The sequence below is a fragment of the Borostomias antarcticus genome (assembly GCF_949987555.1).
Source record: "Borostomias antarcticus genome assembly, chromosome: 4".
Classification (NCBI taxonomy): domain Eukaryota; kingdom Metazoa; phylum Chordata; class Actinopteri; order Stomiiformes; family Stomiidae; genus Borostomias; species Borostomias antarcticus.
The window spans coordinates 30,257,874-30,275,081 of NC_140237.1; the positions used below are offsets into that span (position 1 = coordinate 30,257,874).

Sequence of the window (17,208 nt, forward strand, 5' to 3'; positions counted from 1 at the left end):
CTCACACACCCCTGTTGTGTGCTTCAGGTGGCCAAGGCGGTGTCCCACTCGTTGAATAACTGCGTGAACTGCCTGCCTGGCCAGAAGGACGTGGACATGGCCCTCAAGAGCATCGGGGAGGCCAGCAAGAAGCTGCTGGTGGACACCGTGAGTCCTGCCCTGAGCGCCGTCCACAGTATGAAGGACTGTCGACTGTCCGAGCTGTTCAAAATATCATGTATCAGTTGATGGTTGTCTGGCATTTCAGTAGAATTATTGATTGCATCGTCAAGTAAAACCGCCGATGATGGTTGTCCTTGTGAATGAGCGTCTCCGTGTTTGTGTCGGGTCTTCTGCGTGCAGCTGCCCCCGTCATCCAAGTCGTTCCAGGAGGCGCAGAGCGAGCTGAACCAGACGGCCGCCGGTCTGAACCAGTCCGCCGGCGAGGTGGTCCACGCCTCGCGGGGCTCCAGCAGCCAGCTGGCCGTGGCGTCCGGCCAGTTCAGCGAAGACTTCGACGAGTTCCTGGATGCCGGCATCGAGATGGCGGGACATACCCAGGTACGGTGGCCCGCGGGGGTGTCGGGGGGAGGGGGGGACGACGACAGAGGCTCTGATACGGTTGAGTCGTTCATCTGTAACGACAGGGCGGCAAATGGAGGATGAGGAGTTCAACAGCTGGCCCGAATAGATATAGTACAGTACGTGGGCAGAATATCCTATCCACGGTTGAAATAACTTGGCTTATTGGTTGATTAACTGGCTTATTGGTTGATTCTTCTGGCATGGGTGCTTCTGAATCAGAATTGATCATCTGAGGAGGGGAAATGCGTTTGGCGTGACACAGATCACCTAATCAGTCCCAGGTGACCACCACAGCTCAGCCAGTATATTACAGTTCTCACTAAATATTTTTGTCCAGGACTAGGGTGATAAGGTTATTTTTTTCCCAGAGTGTCTTTAGATTCGGTTTAATACTGCGTAGGCATTAGGGTATTCTGTGGTGAGTACCGTACACCTGTGTCCGCCGTCCGAAATGTCTACAGTAGGCTAGTTAGGCTCTTTACCTACTTTCCGTTTGACTGTATGCTGCCTATGACTGTATGCTGTAAGAGTAGTTTTCTGATGGTGATTGTGTGTGGGTATTGTAGAGGAAGGACGACCAGATCCAAGTCGTTGGCAACCTGAAGAACATCTCCATGGCTTCCAGCAAGCTGCTCCTGGCGGCCAAGTCCCTCTCCGTGGACCCCGGGGCTGCCAACTCCAAGAACCTGCTGGCCGCCGCCGCGAGGTACCGCTCTCCGCCTGGTCTGGTGTGTCTAACCGGTGATAGAACCAGAGTGCTAGAGTGGTTCTACTAGAAGCCGTTTTAGTGTCGCCAGAGAGACTTCCAACTGCTATTTACGTAAGGTGTCACCATCACATATTAGATTGCCACACGCTATTCAATCTCTGCACCAAATTTCCAGCGTAATATTGTTTCTCTGTAACTTGGTAAAAGCGGGGACGCAGCTTTTGATGTGGCTCGCCACAATCTCTCACCTCCAGTCTGGCTGCGCTGCCCAAGACGACACTCCGCCCAGACCTCTGGGCTCGGTTAATTTCCTGTCGGGTAATTGGACCGTTAAGGGCAGCGTGACTGTGGAATGCCTGTGTTCGCTGAGGCCTGCTGGAGCCAGCAGAGGAGAGGACAGGAGAGGAGGGGAGATTAGGAGAGGAGAGGAGACGGGAGGAGGTTAGAGGAGAGGAGAGGAGAACCAAGACTAGCTACCTTATTAGATTTGGAGCCAATGGAGCCTGGCCTCTTTGTGTTTGTGTAGTCGACCTGAACATCGGGTCTTAAGTGCTTCTAGACACACACGCACGCACACATGCACACACACTCACCTCTCTCCGTTGTGTTTCAGAGCGGTGACAGACAGCATTAACCAGCTGATAACGCTGTGTACCCAGCAAGCCCCGGGGCAGAAGGAGTGTGACAACGCCCTGAGAGAGCTGGAGGTACCGTCCACCTCAGCACCAGTTAGCGTCATACCCTTAGCTTGATTAATGAAAGCGGCAGTGGTTGAAGCAGCACTGTTACTTAAGTAGCGGTTACCGTAGTAGAAGTGTCTTCTTTCCCAGCAACAGAAGTAGTAGCATTAAAAAAAAAAAATGTTTCAACACTTGGTGACAAAGTTTAGCAGTACTGACTTTGAATCAGCCTGTCAGGCAGTTACGTGACTCATTCTGCCTTGTCATCAGGGATCCTCTCAGGCTGTAATTTAAGATGGAGATTTACGGGGCAATTTCTCCCCCTCTCAGGCGGTGAAAGGAATGCTGGAGAACCCCAACGAGCCGGTCAGCGACCTCTCCTACTTCGACTGCATCGAGAGCGTGATGGAGAACTCCAAGGTGGGTCCCCGGCTCAGCGCCACGAGACCGGCCGCCGCCAAACTATCAGAACGCCTCGCTTCCTCTCAGGGAGGTGGCCTGGCCGAGGAATGCAACAGCTTCACTTTTAATCCTGTGTGTGTGTGTGTGTGTGTCCGTCCATCCATCCATCCAGGTGCTGGGGGAGTCCATGGCAGGCATTTCTCAGAACTGTAAGACGGGCGATGTACCGGCATTTGGCGAGTGTGTGGGCGTGGCCTCCAAGGCGCTCTGCGGGCTCACTGAGGCAGCGGGACAGGTGAGGCCGGTGGCTAACGAGGCCCGGGACTCTGAACACCTCTGGAGCTAATCAACATGCCATGTAACGACAGAACGCAGTCAGGCATTGCGTGAGCTATAGAGCATTTATATTGATAAACCTCATAAGAATTTTAGGTTAGGTTACACCCCCTCCCGACCGCTACGCTCTGCTACCTCGGGGCGACTGGTTGCCCCATCACTCCGAGGCCCCTGTGGTCGATCGACACGGTCACGGCTCTTCTCTGTCCTGGCCCCACAGTGGTGGAATGAACTGCCCACTGGCGTCAGTACAGTAGAGTCACTGCCCATCTTTCGCCGCAGACTCAAAACTCACCTCTTCAAAAAGTACTACCAGGATCCTCCCTCTTAAGCACATATTGTAATTTTAGTTTGTTACTTTTGCACTTTGCCTTAGTCACTTGTTTAGAAACGTTTGAGTTCTGGTGAGTAGTATTACACAGACTACCTACAGTATGTTAAATGCAATTATTGTAAGTCGCTTTGGATAAAAGCTTCTGCTAAATGATTAATGTTATTTTTCCTGGGAGACCAGATATAAATATAAAATGCTGCTCTTATTGAATGATTCTAGGCTAAACCTGCTTTCTGTGATTATGAGCCATACATACAGTACAGTGCATTCTTACACCTCTCATCTCCAGGCCTCCTACCTGGTCGGCGTGTCCGATCCAAACAGCCAGGCGGGGCACCAGGGGCTCGTCGACCCCATCCAGTTTGCACGGGCCAATCAGGCGATCCAGATGGCCTGTCACAACCTGGTGGACCCTGACAGTAGCCCCTCCCAGGTCAGTTGACCGCCTCGCACAGCTACCCTTTCACGGACTCGATCTCGATGGCAACAATATACCCGTCTATGTATAAGCTACGGGATGCAGTCCGTCACACTCACCTCCTGCACTATTGAATTACAGCATGGGTTCCCAAACTCCATCAATGTGGGCCTCCCTTCTGAAAACAGTGATACACCCGCGCCCCCCCAACCCTCCAAATTTGTCCATAAAAAAAGACCTTTAAAATCACGTTTCATTCATAAAAACCATAGAAAATTCTAAAATAAAAAACATGTTTATCCTTTTCTTTTTTTTAACCATCCCTCCGCGCCTCCTCTGAATTTTTTTGGGGCCTCCAGGGGAGGCCCGCTTCACAGTTTGGAATGCCTGAATTACAGTATGCATAAGTACTGTGAATGTGTCCTCCTCTCATGTGGTGCTGTGTGGTGTTTTGGGGTTGTTTTTTTTACCCAGGTGCTCTCGGCAGCCACCATAGTGGCAAAACACACCTCGGCCCTGTGCAACGCCTGCCGCCTGGCCTCCTCCAAGACGGCCAACCCCGTGGCCAAGAGGCACTTCGTCCAGTCAGCCAAAGAGGTGGCCAACAGCACGGCCAACCTGGTGAAAACCATCAAGGTACGACGGATGACGGCGGCCCCGCGAGTCTGTCGCCATGAGTGATGTCACATGGCAGAGCGATCATTGTGTCATGCTGTTTATTGATGGGTGTGTACTCTGTGTATCGATGTATGCGTGCGTGCGTGCGCGTGTGCGTGCGTGCGCGTGTGTGTGTTCTCCCAGGCTTTGGATGGAGATTTCTCAGAGGAGAACCGCAGCAAGTGCCACGTGGCTACGGCTCCTCTCATAGAGGCCGTGGAGAACCTGACAGCGTTCGCCTCCAACCCCGAGTTCGCCAGCGTCCCCGCTCAGATCAGCAACGAGGTACAGGCTCAGACAAAAGACCCCGCTGAGAAAAAAAACTACGAAAAAAAGTATGGTGTTAAGTTATACTGTATGTTGTGTTTTCGTTAGGGCTCCGCCGCCCAGCAGCCGATCATCCAATCCGCATGCTCCATGCTGGTCAGCTCCACCCACCTGCTGAAGACCGCACGCTCACTGGTCATCAACCCTAAAGACCCGCCCACTTGGTCCATCCTGGCCGGCCACTCTCGTACCGTGTCGGACTCTATCAAGAGCCTCATCACAGCCATCAGGTTAGCTCTGGCAGCAGCAACACTGCACAGGGCTGGGCAAGAAAATCCATACCGCAATACATCACAATATTTTTTCCACGATGCTGTATCAATTATCTGCAGTACAGAAGCGATATAAACATGAACAAAAGGAAAATATACAGAGCAGGACAGGGAGTAGAAATGCTATAGATGCATAAAACGAAGGATAATTCACATTATTCATGTTTTAAATGGATTTAAAATGTCCGCCCTCAGGATCACCAGGGAACGGGGGATGGAGTTGTATTTTCATCTGTATCTTTACATTTTCAGTAAATGACGCAATATGTGTTGTATCGTATCGCAATGTATCGCAAAGGTCCTTGAGGTCCAATACCCAGCCCTAATTTAGTTTTTACCCAGCCTTAAAATTACATTTTAACCCAAAATTAATTAATTAATTATTTATTATCTGTGCATTAGTATTCGCCCACAATCAGGCTGACCTGCAGCCGTGCGTCCACTCGATTGTAGACAGAAAGAGCGACTGTTGCTCTGGCCTTTTAATGGGGCTGTGCAGTACCGGGGATGGGGGGGGGGGGGGTACTATCTGCGCCACCCACCCATCAGCCCGGGTCCAGCCTGCCTCTTTCATGCGGGACATGAGGGCTCTTCTCCGAAGTGGAGCTAAGTACACACCAGAGCAGTGGGTCATCGCGCAAGGAAATAAATGTCAGTCTCACTTAGTCCTAACCACCTAAGAGGCTTCGAACAGGATTTAGCTAACTTGATCACTCTCTCTGTAGTGGTCGCTACACGTGTAATCTAGAATGATTTGAGTTGTAATGAGTGGAGTCAAGTGATTGAGTTGGGTTGACGATGGTGTTATGGGGAATCAAAACCTGCCAATTTCATATTCAGTCCCTCCACAACATGCAAATATCCTCTGTCTCTCTCTCTGTCCTCTCTCTCTCTCTCTCTCTCTCTCTCTCTCTCTCTCTCTCTCTCTCTCTCTCAGAGACAAGGCCCCTGGTCAGAGGGAATGCGACTACTCCATTGATAACATCAACAAATGTATCCGGGACATTGAGCAGGCCTCTCTGGCAGCAGTCAGCCAGAACATGCCTAGCAGGGACGACATCTCTCTGGAGGTAACTGCCAGGATGACCCACAGGCAACCCTACCTCTCTCTCTCTCTCTCTCTCTCTCTCTCTCTGTCTCTGTCTCTCTCTCTTTGTCTCTCTCTCTCTCTCTCTTTCTGTCTCTCTCTCTCTCACTCTTTCTTTCTCTCTCTCTCTGTCTGTCTCTCTCTTTCTGTCTCTCTCTCTCTCTCTCTCTCTCACACTCCCTCTCTATCTCTATCGATCTCTCTCACACTCCCTTTCTCTCTCTCTTTCTATCTCTCTCTCTCTCTCTCTCTCTCCTCTTTTGTCTCCATCTTTCTCTCTGATTTAATGGCCTCTGGGCCTACGGTATGATCTACGGTACGATCAGCTCTACTGCTAATTACCACCGGCAGCCATTTTGTCACACACAGTTTAAACGGGGACGATCAGAGATTCCATCCACACCGCTGTAATTAGCCTGTGTGCGTCAAAATAGGAATATCTTTAGCCTCTGTCTGTTGAGGATAGTGATGTGTGTGCGTGCGTGCGTGTGTGTGTGTGTGTGTGCGCGCCAGGCTGATCCAAAATGCCTGAGCCCCCATTTTAGAGTCGACCTGTTCCATTCCCCTCAGGCTTTGCAGGAGCAGCTGATGTCCACGGTGCAGGAGATCGGTCACCTGATCGACCCCATCTTCACCGCCGCCCTGGGCGAGGCCGCGCAACTCGGACACAAGGTACGCAGTCAGAACCGCCGCGACGTACGACCCGGCCGGACCCCGCCCTTCCCCAGATATTCAAATTCGCCCCGTTCCTCCCAGGTCACCCAGCTGGCCGGCTACTTTGAGCCCCTCATCCTGGCGTCGGCGGGCCTGGCCTCCAAGCTGCAGAACCACCAGCAGCAGATGACGCTCCTGGACCAGACCAAGACGCTAGCCGAGTCTGCCCTGCAAATGCTCTACGCCGCCAAGGAGGGCGGAGGGAACCCGAAGGTACAGTAGCACATTTCTTTTGGGCGCCGCCACCCCTACTGAAAAATGGATATACACCATTTGTGGATCCCATGCCAGATGTTTGGTGAATGATCATGAATAGTGAAATAGGTGGACTATTCATAGGAAAAGTTTGTGTATCTACCCTTAAAACTATGCAAGATTCATACTGTAGGTGTCTTTCTCTATGTAGGCGTGTCATACCCATGATGCCATAGCGGAGGCCACCCAGCTGATGAAGGAGGCGGTGGACGACATCATGGTCACCCTGAACGAGGCGGCCAGCGAGGTTGGCATGGTGGGGGGCATGGTGGACTCCATCGCCGACGCCATGGCCAAGGTGAGCGGTCGATCGGGTCCAAACACAAGTAACCTCGCTAGCAGCAGACTAGCGAAGCCAAGACAAACACAGTCCCTCGCTAGCAGCAGACTAGCGAAGCAAAGACAAACACAGTCCCTCGCTAGCAGCAGACTAGCGAAGCAAAGACAAACACAGTCCCTCGCTAGCAGCAGACTAGCGAAGCAAAGACAGACACAGTCCCTCGCTAGCAGCAGACTAGCGAAGCCCATGACAAACACAGTCCCTCGCTAGCAGCAGACTAGCGAAGCCCATGACTCGGATCGTCCAATTAACAAGTCGAACTGTGTGAACTGTCACATTAGAAGTGTGAAGCGCGAAGAAGCCTTGACTGTGGTGCGCAGCTGAGAAAAGCTAAGAGCTGAGATCTTTTCTCTGTCATTCCGAGCTCAAGTGCTCTCAGCAAGATTACAGTAGGACCTGCTTAGACTTCTCAAATGTATCTGGTATGCTACCATATGATCTGCATTTCTAAGCTAAATTAGCTAAATTAGGTTGGGCAGACGTTAAGATGGGTTGGGTTAAGGTAAGCTAAGTTCAGGCGGTAATGTTAACATTAGCTAACACATTTGGGAAGACAATGCAGCTAAAATGTTTTGTCAGTGCTTTGAGAGTTTTGTTTCTCAAAGTGCTTTATAAACAATTAATTCTTCTTCTGACTTATTGTATGTCGCTTTGGATAAAAGCGTCTGATAAATAACTAATGTAATGTAATCTCTATTTGTAGCATATCAATAATTCATGTAACTTATTTCACTTTCCTGAAGTGCGTGGGTGGGGGTTAAACCATAAGTTGTCCATTGCGATAACAGCACTCCTAGTTTGTTCCTGCAGCAGAGGTGAATTAAGGGTTAGCTTTAGTCAGAGAGGATCCTAGTCAGTTGTGAAATACATATTCCAGAAGTGTTCCAGGCGGAACGCCAGGGGTAATTTGTATGCTAGAATCACTAGCGGGGAATTGTATTTAACTGAGTATGAAATCAAATGGATTTGTGTTTGGGACATGGTTAGATTGGAGCAGATTTTCAGACTGCACATAAGCTCTGACAGTAATCTCATAACTGAAGGCTCGACATGCATGTTACCACTGATGAAGGGGAATTATCTGTTTTTGTCTGGAAGATGTTACAGTAGGTGTTTATTAATCACTGTACTGTGTAATTATTGTTAGTAATGCAGGTTGACAAGACGTGTGTGTGTGTGTGTGTGTGTGTGTGTGTGTGTGTGTGTGTGTGCGCGCGTGCGTTTCTTTCGTCAGCTGGATGAGGGCACCCCACCTGAACCCGAGGGCTCTTTCGTGGACTACCAGACCACCATGGTGAAGCACTCGAAGGCCATCGCGGTCACGGCTCAGGAAATGGTGAGGAGCCTTTTCATTTTAGCCCTGAAAGGAGAAACATCCGGGCGCTCTGCGTGTCTCTGTGTAACAGCGCGGCGACGTCTCTCTGACAGATGACCAAGTCGGTGACGTGTCCGGAGGAGCTGGGTGGCCTGGCCTCTCAGGTGACCCTGGACTACGGGCAGCTGGCCCTGCAGGGGCGCCTCGCCGCACACACCGCCGAGCCGGAGGAGGTAAACAACACACGCACACACACAAACACACGCGAGCACACAAACACAAACACACACACACAAACAAACACACTCCTAGACTTATATACAGTAACTGTATAGTTATTTGTATACTGACTGAATGTAGTTTATGTAGGTGTATATATATATATATATATATATATACAAGCCCTATCCTATCTTTTTATGAGTGAGATTTAGGACCAGCGACTTGTCCGATCCTAAGATCAGTAAAAGTGTGTGTGCCGGATTGCGCTCCCCTCCAGATCGGCTTCCAGATCAAGAGCCGTGTGCAGGAGCTGGGTCACGGCTGCATCTACCTGGTCCAGAAAGCCGGCGCACTGCAGATCACCCCGTCAGACGGCTTCACCAAGAGGGAGCTCATCGACTGCGCCCGCACCGTCACGGAGAAGGTGCCGGAACAACCGTCTATTACCTCACCGAGCTCATAAGTACAGTTGGAAGGTCAAAGAGGCTTTCCTGGTCAGATACCAGGAAACAGTCAGGGCCCAAAACAAAGACACACTGTTCTTCTCTTGTCTAATTAATACTTTGGGGGATTTCCTGGATTCAGGCGATGTTTCAGGAATCGGCAACGGTCTTCTATTGGCCTCTTACACTGCGCACTGAGGAGAAACCCTGACTCTAGCCTAGCTGCAAAGACAGTCCTCCAAAGATTCAAGGTCTTTTGCTCCCCTTGCAACACATAACATCGCAAAAGACCTCCCAGGAGAGGAATCCACCCTCTAACACCAGTCAACACTAGGCATGAATACATACTGTATGTATGAGATTATCAGTCCATAATGTCATCATTTGGACTAAATCGTCAGAAGAGTGCTTACATCTGGGTCCATTTAAGAGAATTTCTCCATACCAGAGACCTATGAATCACATATTGCACACCTGAGTTTACTGAAAGGGTCCATGGTGTGTTTTCAAAGCAGCATCCATTACTTCAGCTAATGTAGAGCCTGGGGAATAGAGCTTGAATCTTCAGTTCCTGTAAATAATGCATGATAAGAGTTGTGCTGGAGTAGAATCAATACAGTGATATATCAGTTTGTAATTTAAAACAACTTAAAGGGCTGAATCTCAATGCCTTGCTGAAGAAAAGCTCATTGGTTCCCCTCATTATTTTGCCTCCATGCTGTTATCAGGAGACATCTTCCTTAACAGGGGTAAACTACACAAACTGAAGCCTCGGATACACTAGAAGACTTTCACAATTTTATCAGATTATGAAATGACTGGGAGTATACACTAGACGACTGGCTTCTGATGATTTTTGTAGGACAACTGAAAAACTGTGTATCGCACATTTAACGACTGGACCAGGTGGTGACAGGTTTACACTACACGATTGCGTCCAGAATCTCAAAGATATCAAACATGTTTGATATGCTCTGACTCGGATCGGGAGAAGTCTGTTCTCATCATACACTTGCTGATTTAAATCTGTACCCCTCATACACTTACAGATTTCTGTGCCAAATTGCCACTCCGACTACCCCCAACTAGTGCAGACTGCTGCTGACTAGGACAGACTCGGCAGGATTGTGAATCGTGTATAGAATCGGGCATAATATCTTGTAGTGTATCCTCAGCTTAAGGGAACTGGATGTTGTTGTTTTGACAACAACAAAAAACAAACAATAACAAACATTTTCCTTCTGTGACCTCTCCTGGTCCCTCACTTCCATTGATTTCCATGTCTCTCACCAACCCAGACGTCTTCATGACCGCGATGCTGCTAGTCTCAAAGCCTTTCTAATATGTCTCGAGCCTGATGTAGAAAGAGAACCAGCATTTAAAGTTCGAGTAAACAATATTTACACTGCCATTTATGGTCTGAGTGGAAAATGGACAAATATGCACTCCGCTCTGTGGGTGGGGCTGTACTGTAGCTAAGCCTGTTATTTTGTTGTCATGCCGACTTGAGTGCTCCAGCAATCTAGCGCCTATTGTTCATTCTCATACACTTGTCAAAACATTTAAGAATTTTTGGGGGTAAAAAAATGAAGTCAGATCCTCCTTAGGTGCACTGTGTTGTTACCCGAGGCCCAGGGCGTGACCGTGTCCGTGCTTCCTCAGGTGTCTCTGGTGCTGTCGGCCCTGCAGGCCGGTAACAAGGGCACCCAGGCCTGCATCACGGCCGCCAGCGCCGTGTCCGGCATCATCGCCGACCTGGACACCACCATCATGTTCGCCTCCGCCGGCACGCTCAACGCCGAAAACGACGAGTCGTTCGCAGACCACAGGTGAGACCGGGGAGCGTGTGTGTGTGTCCGTAGGCGTGTGTGTGCGTGCATGTGTGTGTGTGTAAGGAGATGGGAATCAGGCCCTGGGCTATCCCCGCCCCTTGCACTCAGACGGACAGGAAGATGTATTACCTGGAGATCACAGAGGAGGAACCGTCTGGAGTCAGGGCCTACAAATCACCCTCGCTGGGACAGGAGGAAATCTCCCAGCACTGCAGGCTACAGCACAAACTTCAGCCATGTTAACTTACCTGGACGCTGCTTCTACAAAGGCTTTGACGAAGGCTCCCCTTTGATATCAAAGTATAGCTATACAATTATGAGGTAATTAATTAGAGGAGTATGGTTTAGAGGGAGCTTTCTTCCAACAGGAATATATCCCATCCTCATTCATCCCCTTATACCGTAACATTATGAAAAAGACCCTTTGTTGTCGAGTTCTTTTTTTAGTGGAAACTTAGTCTCGCATGGCCAGAGCTATCTCCACACTTCATTTATGTTGTGCCAGCACTGGTTCAAGGTCTGGCTGGACTCATTACCGTTTGAGAATAGGGGGGAAAAAAAACACTATTTGTTTAAACCAATTAAATTCAAATTCAGATAAGCTTATTGGCATGACGGATAAAAACCCCCAGTTGCCGGAGTAGTACAGAAAATGATTAACATTGACAAGTAATAAGATCACCATCGTCTTCGGCGGAGCGGTTGCTAGGTTATTTCAGCGCCGCGCTGGGCCGTTGTTTCACGTAGTCTGGATTGGCCGACCACATGACTCGGGCACCGCTGATTGAGCGGTAATAAACAAATGGCTTCTTTCCAAAACCTACATCCGTTGAGTCAGACTAGTGGAAGCTCCATCCAGTCATAAGTTATCTTCCCCCCACCTCCCTCTCTCTCCCTGTTCCAGAGAGAACATCCTGAAGACGGCCAAGGCTCTGGTGGAGGACACCAAGATGCTGGTGTCTGGGGCCGCCTCCGGTCAGGACAAGCTGGCCCAGGCCGCCCAGTCCTCCGCCAAGACCATCACCCAGCTCACGGACGTGGTGAAACTGGGCGCCGCCAGCATCGGATCCGACGACCCCGAGACGCAGGCGAGACTCTTTCCCACTCTCCTCTTCAGAACCTCCTATATCGTCACCTTCTCAAAATAATGACCCAAGTCATATTTTCAAGTTTTTCAAAAAACACAAAAAAATGTAATGGCCTAAGTCAACATATAAGCATAGGTTGATATAGGCCATTATACTACCGGGGTAGGAACAGTGTGATCTTTTCAATTGAAGATGGAGGCAAATTTACCAAAGGTGGCCAGCATCATGAAGAGATGACTCAGGCAAAAACGATTGTTTTCCTCAAAAAATGACTCAAGCCATTATTTTAAGACGACGATATGTTCAATCCCACAAAGTCTTCCCTCAAGAGGATTGCTACTACACACGGTGCATGGATTCGGCTTAAAGGTGTCTGTTCGCGTGTCGTGTGTGTGTGTCTGTGCGTGTGTGTGTGTGCCTGTGTGTGTGTGTGTGTGTGTGTGTGTGTGTGTGTGTGTGCGCGTGCGCGTGTGTGTGCGTGCGTGCGTGCGCTCGTGCGTCTGTCTCTCAGGTGGTCCTGATCAACGCGGTCAAAGACGTGGCCAAGGCCCTGGCGGAGCTCATAGGAGCCACCAAGTGTGCGGCAGGAAAGGCGGCCGACGACCCGTCCATGTACCAGCTGAAGAGCGCAGCCAAGGTAGAGCACCCCCCCCCCCCCTCCCCCCGCGGACCACCACACACTGACGCCGACTCAGCAGCAGCAGAGCCGGCCCTCACCGGCTACAGAGACGTTGGAAAAAAGCAGGCTTTTCATTTCCATTGCTTGACCTGTTCTGTACTTTTGCTTGAACTAGTCCCTTGTTAAATATTGTAATCCAAACCTAGTTGTCCTCCAGAAACTTGGCAGATGGACATGGGATTCCACCTAGCTCTGATTTGAGCGTTGAGGGAGTTCTGGTGAGCTCTCTCAGATGAGAGGCATGCTGTGTGCATAGAAGCCACCCCACCCCCCCCCTCCTCTCCTCCAGGCACAGCCATTAATCAATAGCCCCCCCTCTCCTACCATGCCATACGCACGCGCTAATCTCATGGCCCGATCACCGAGTGAACTGGTGGCCGGTTACACACTCGCCGCTGGCTCCCTACCTACCGCATGTAGTTTAACAAGACTCAACGTAACCCCGGGACAGGCCCATAACTGACAACGAGAGTTTCCGCGCCCCGAGGTGAACAGTCAGATACTGTGTGACTTGAATTTATAGGTTCAGCGTCGACTACTGAGTGCTGTGGGTTTTGTTACATGGGTGATGTGCTCCCCCTGTCTTCCAGTGAGAATTTCCAGTAGGACCAATAGTCCATGACAGTGATGATAGATTTTGTCATTTTTGTTAGGCGTTGGTCAGTATTTCCCACAATCCCCACTATCTCCGTTAAGGTCGACCCTTTGCACTCAAACTCTCACACATACAGTAATATCAGTTATTTAGCAATCCTCTGTGCTCTCGTACACTCAAGCTCTCCCTCCAGCAAAGATGACTCCCCAGGGCCCCCCGGTGGCCGATGGCAGGATAGCGCCCTATTGCCTGCATCGCATCTCACCGTCTCTCTCTCTCTCTCCTCCGCGGCGCCCCAGGTGATGGTGACCAACGTGACGTCCCTGCTGAAGACCGTGAAGGCGGTGGAGGACGAGGCCACTCGTGGGACCAGGGCCCTGGAGGCCACCATCGAGTGCATCAAGCAGGAGCTGACGGTAGGCATCCAACTAAACCGCACCGCGCGCGAACGTCGCCAACGACGGACGATAAAGTCGTAGCGTGTTATAATACGGGCCGACGCGCTAACCCGTTACCGGACGCGTTTCGGCGGTGCAGGTGTTCCAGTCCAGGGACGTCCCCGACAAGTCGACCACGCCCGAGGAGTTCATCCGCATGACGAAGGGCATCACCACGGCGACGGCCAAGGCGGTGGCGGCGGGGAACTCGGCGCGGCAGGAAGACGTGATCCACACGGCCAATCTGAGCCGAAAGGCCATCTCCGACATGCTGACCACCTGCAAGGTCCTCGTCCAGCACATGTGTTTATGACCTTTTATTCTCCTGACACACACACACGCACACACACACACACGCACAACCCCCTGGAGCTTTCGCCCCAGCGATGGCAGGTTGTCTCCCCGCATAGTATGGCCTTTACATTCCTGTGACCTTTGACCTCTAACGTCGTAGCGTCTTGCTCCTCTGCGTCCTGTAGAAAGCGGCGTTCCACCAGGAGGTGAGCGAGGACGTGAGGAGCAGAGCGCTGATGTTCGGGACTGAGTGTACCACGGGCTACATCGACCTCCTGAACCACGTTCTGCTGGTGAGTCACAACCAGGACACTGACATCTCCTCGTGCCCGTTGAAGATCATTCTGGACCTCAAGATGTCCCTCTAGGTTTGGTGGGCAAGAGTCTAGTCTGTGACAATTTTTTTTTTTTTTTATCCCAGAGACCAGCGCACTGTTATTAAAAACAAAACGTTTGTTTGGTAGATGATTACTCTGTTGTGATGATGCTTCTTGGCAATACATTTTATACCGTTGGAAAGCCTGTTTATTTTGGTAAGGAACGTGTATATGTGGGATGGGCAGCACAGCTGAGTGTGTGGGGTGCCCTGGTTGAGGAACGGGATGCAGTCTCACATCCATGTGTGACCGGGCTGGTGACCAGCATGAGGAGGAGGAGCCAGGCTGGTGACCAGTATGAGGAGGAGGAGCCAGGCTGGTGACCAGCATGAGGGGGAGGAGCCAGGCTATTGTGGCTGCGTATGGTTCTTCCACACTACTGAGACTCCTCAATGTACTGTATGTTCAGTGAATAAATTGCCAATATGGCTTGTTTCTTCCTTGTTACTGATACAGTAGACTTCAATCATCCAATCCACCAAACAAGAGTCAATAACAACAGCAGAATAATCTGTTTGGCATTGGCAGAGAAGATTTGTCACATTTTTCATGGGGGGCACCCCACACACTCAGTTGTGCTGCTCATCCCACAAATGCATGCTCCTGACAAATAGGGCACCATTTAAAAGGGGAATAAACAGGCTTTCCAGTGGTATAACATGTAATGCCAAGAAGCATTGTGACATCAGAGTAGTCATCTACCGAACACAAATGTCCGAACTTTATGTTTAATGTTTATAATGCAGCGCTTGCAGACAACTGGAGGATCAAAACACAAACATACATTTAGAACAGAATCCCCTTTATTACTGGAAACAACTCTTATCAGACATTTTCTGGGCAAATTGCCATCGCTGACTCTGCACATTATTTTGGCTCACCTGTGTTACCCGCCTCCCCACACACACACACACACACACACATTCTTCACTGGGACACTGCAACACTCATTAGAACTGTTTCTTAGGCGCTCAGGCCTCTAACGTTTCTATACAGCTAAAACAGTAGTTACAGATACATGGCCAATCTTCCTCACTGTGTCTGTGTTGATGGTACAACAACCAGGTTTTCCTGACCCAGCTGTCGTGTGTGTGTGTGTGTGTTGTGTGTGTTGTGTGTGTGTGTGTGTTGTGTGTGTTCTGTGTGTGTGTGTGTGTGTGTGTGTGTGTGTGTGTGTGTGTGTGTGTCTGTGTGTCTCTCTCTCCAGGTCCTTCAAAAGCCCACAACTGAGCAGAAGCAGCAGCTGGTGGTCTACTCCAAACGTGTGGCGGGCGCCGTCACCGAACTCATCCAGAGTGCTGAGGCCATGAAAGGTAGAGAGAGTACTGTACATTACATGATACTGTACTATTATACACTACCTGATACTGTACTATTATACACTACATGATACTGTACTATTATACACTACATGATACTGTACTATTATACACTACATGATACTGTACTATTATACACTACATGATACTGTACTATTATACATTACACGATACTGTACTATTATACACTACATGATACTGTACTATAATACATTACACGATACTGTACTATTATGCACTACACAATACTGTACTATTATACACCACACGGCCCTATACTACATTTCATAATGGATGACTGTCCAGTGTGAAACATTCAGCCTTAGTATGGAACGAATCCAACTCTAGCATCATGTGTTAACTGCCCTGAAGTGCATTAAGACCACTGGACTTGTTCTGGACCGCTTCTACGGACAGACTTGTCCAGTGCACTTAAAGCATGAAGTGTTGCTGTCAACTATTTATCAATCTATTGATATCTGTGACATTTCGAACACCCCTGGAATTCAGAGCACACCTCAGTAATGCTCCTGTCTCCCCCTCCCCCCCCCCCTGTCTGTTGCCCCAGACGGAGGTAAGTTGGGAATGCAGCCGGTGGCCAAGTGATTAACCACCCACCCCCACCCCCAACAGGACTTATAAAAACATGATTCCATCTGCAATCATCCATCTCCATCTCCATCAGTCTTTACAGGGACACCTGTAGTCCATAACGAGTGATGGCATCATCACCCATCCGGCTGTGCTATTCATTCATTTCACTCGCTCGTCTCTCCATTCAAACAGGAATGCGACGCCTTCACGTTCATCACCGCGTGCATGGCCGTCGCTCGCCGTGCATGCGCCGTCACGCCACGGTCGGCAGCGGCCCTGCATCTGTGCGCTGTCTCGGTGTTGTGGGGGCATGCTGGGCTGAAACACAGCTGTGAATGTGCGTGTGTGTGTGGGGTGACAGCACTGACATTGGGCGCGTGTGTTTCAGGCACGGAGTGGGTGGACCCAGAGGACCCCACCGTCATAGCGGAGACGGAGCTGCTGGGGGCGGCGGCCTCCATCGAAGCGGCGGCTAAGAAGCTGGAGCAGCTGAAACCCCGAGCCAAGCCCAAGGTAGGAGACTACGCTACCCACAACGCATCTCTCCCCGAAGAACCGTCCTCTAGGCTCGACCGCCATGCGCCGCCAAACTCCGCCAGCCTTGAAGTAGTGTGTAGAACCGCACAACCGTAACATGAGGCGCTTTCAGACCAGAACGCCCACGGTACTTTTCCCCCTGAGAGCTAGTCCCTAGAACACCCTAATCCTTAGAATTACTTGTAGACCGCGTATACACAGCGGGGCAAAGCTCCTCGCCCCCTCCCCCATATCGCGGGGCAGCTGCGAGTGACAGAAAATGGCTAAACCTCTGATTTCTGTCTGTGATAAACATGTTTTCCAGCAGATGTCTTAATTACAACAAGATTAACTACTGGAGGAAAGCGGTTTTGTGTTTACACGTGTGACGTTTGAGAAATC

At 50.2% G+C, this 17,208-nt stretch overlaps 1 protein-coding gene across 1 annotated transcript in view; it reads left to right on the top strand.

Moving 5' to 3' along the window:
* Positions 1-17,208, top strand: part of tln2a (talin 2a) — a gene marked incomplete at both ends in the record, with an annotated part of 47,219 nt that overhangs the window by 26,053 nt on the left and 3,958 nt on the right. Inside the window, 25 exons of the mRNA XM_084436519.1 lie at positions 28-147; positions 343-540; positions 1,131-1,270; positions 1,887-1,980; positions 2,284-2,373; positions 2,528-2,650; positions 3,315-3,458; positions 3,918-4,079; positions 4,245-4,385; positions 4,476-4,657; positions 5,637-5,769; positions 6,357-6,458; positions 6,543-6,713; positions 6,907-7,053; positions 8,330-8,431; positions 8,524-8,643; positions 8,910-9,056; positions 10,738-10,904; positions 11,812-11,995; positions 12,507-12,632; positions 13,569-13,685; positions 13,807-13,992; positions 14,186-14,293; positions 15,585-15,690; positions 16,679-16,803. Of these exons, the coding sequence (XP_084292645.1) occupies positions 28-147; positions 343-540; positions 1,131-1,270; positions 1,887-1,980; positions 2,284-2,373; positions 2,528-2,650; positions 3,315-3,458; positions 3,918-4,079; positions 4,245-4,385; positions 4,476-4,657; positions 5,637-5,769; positions 6,357-6,458; positions 6,543-6,713; positions 6,907-7,053; positions 8,330-8,431; positions 8,524-8,643; positions 8,910-9,056; positions 10,738-10,904; positions 11,812-11,995; positions 12,507-12,632; positions 13,569-13,685; positions 13,807-13,992; positions 14,186-14,293; positions 15,585-15,690; positions 16,679-16,803 (3,435 nt within the window). The remainder of the gene's footprint in view (positions 1-27; positions 148-342; positions 541-1,130; positions 1,271-1,886; positions 1,981-2,283; positions 2,374-2,527; positions 2,651-3,314; positions 3,459-3,917; positions 4,080-4,244; positions 4,386-4,475; positions 4,658-5,636; positions 5,770-6,356; positions 6,459-6,542; positions 6,714-6,906; positions 7,054-8,329; positions 8,432-8,523; positions 8,644-8,909; positions 9,057-10,737; positions 10,905-11,811; positions 11,996-12,506; positions 12,633-13,568; positions 13,686-13,806; positions 13,993-14,185; positions 14,294-15,584; positions 15,691-16,678; positions 16,804-17,208) is intronic.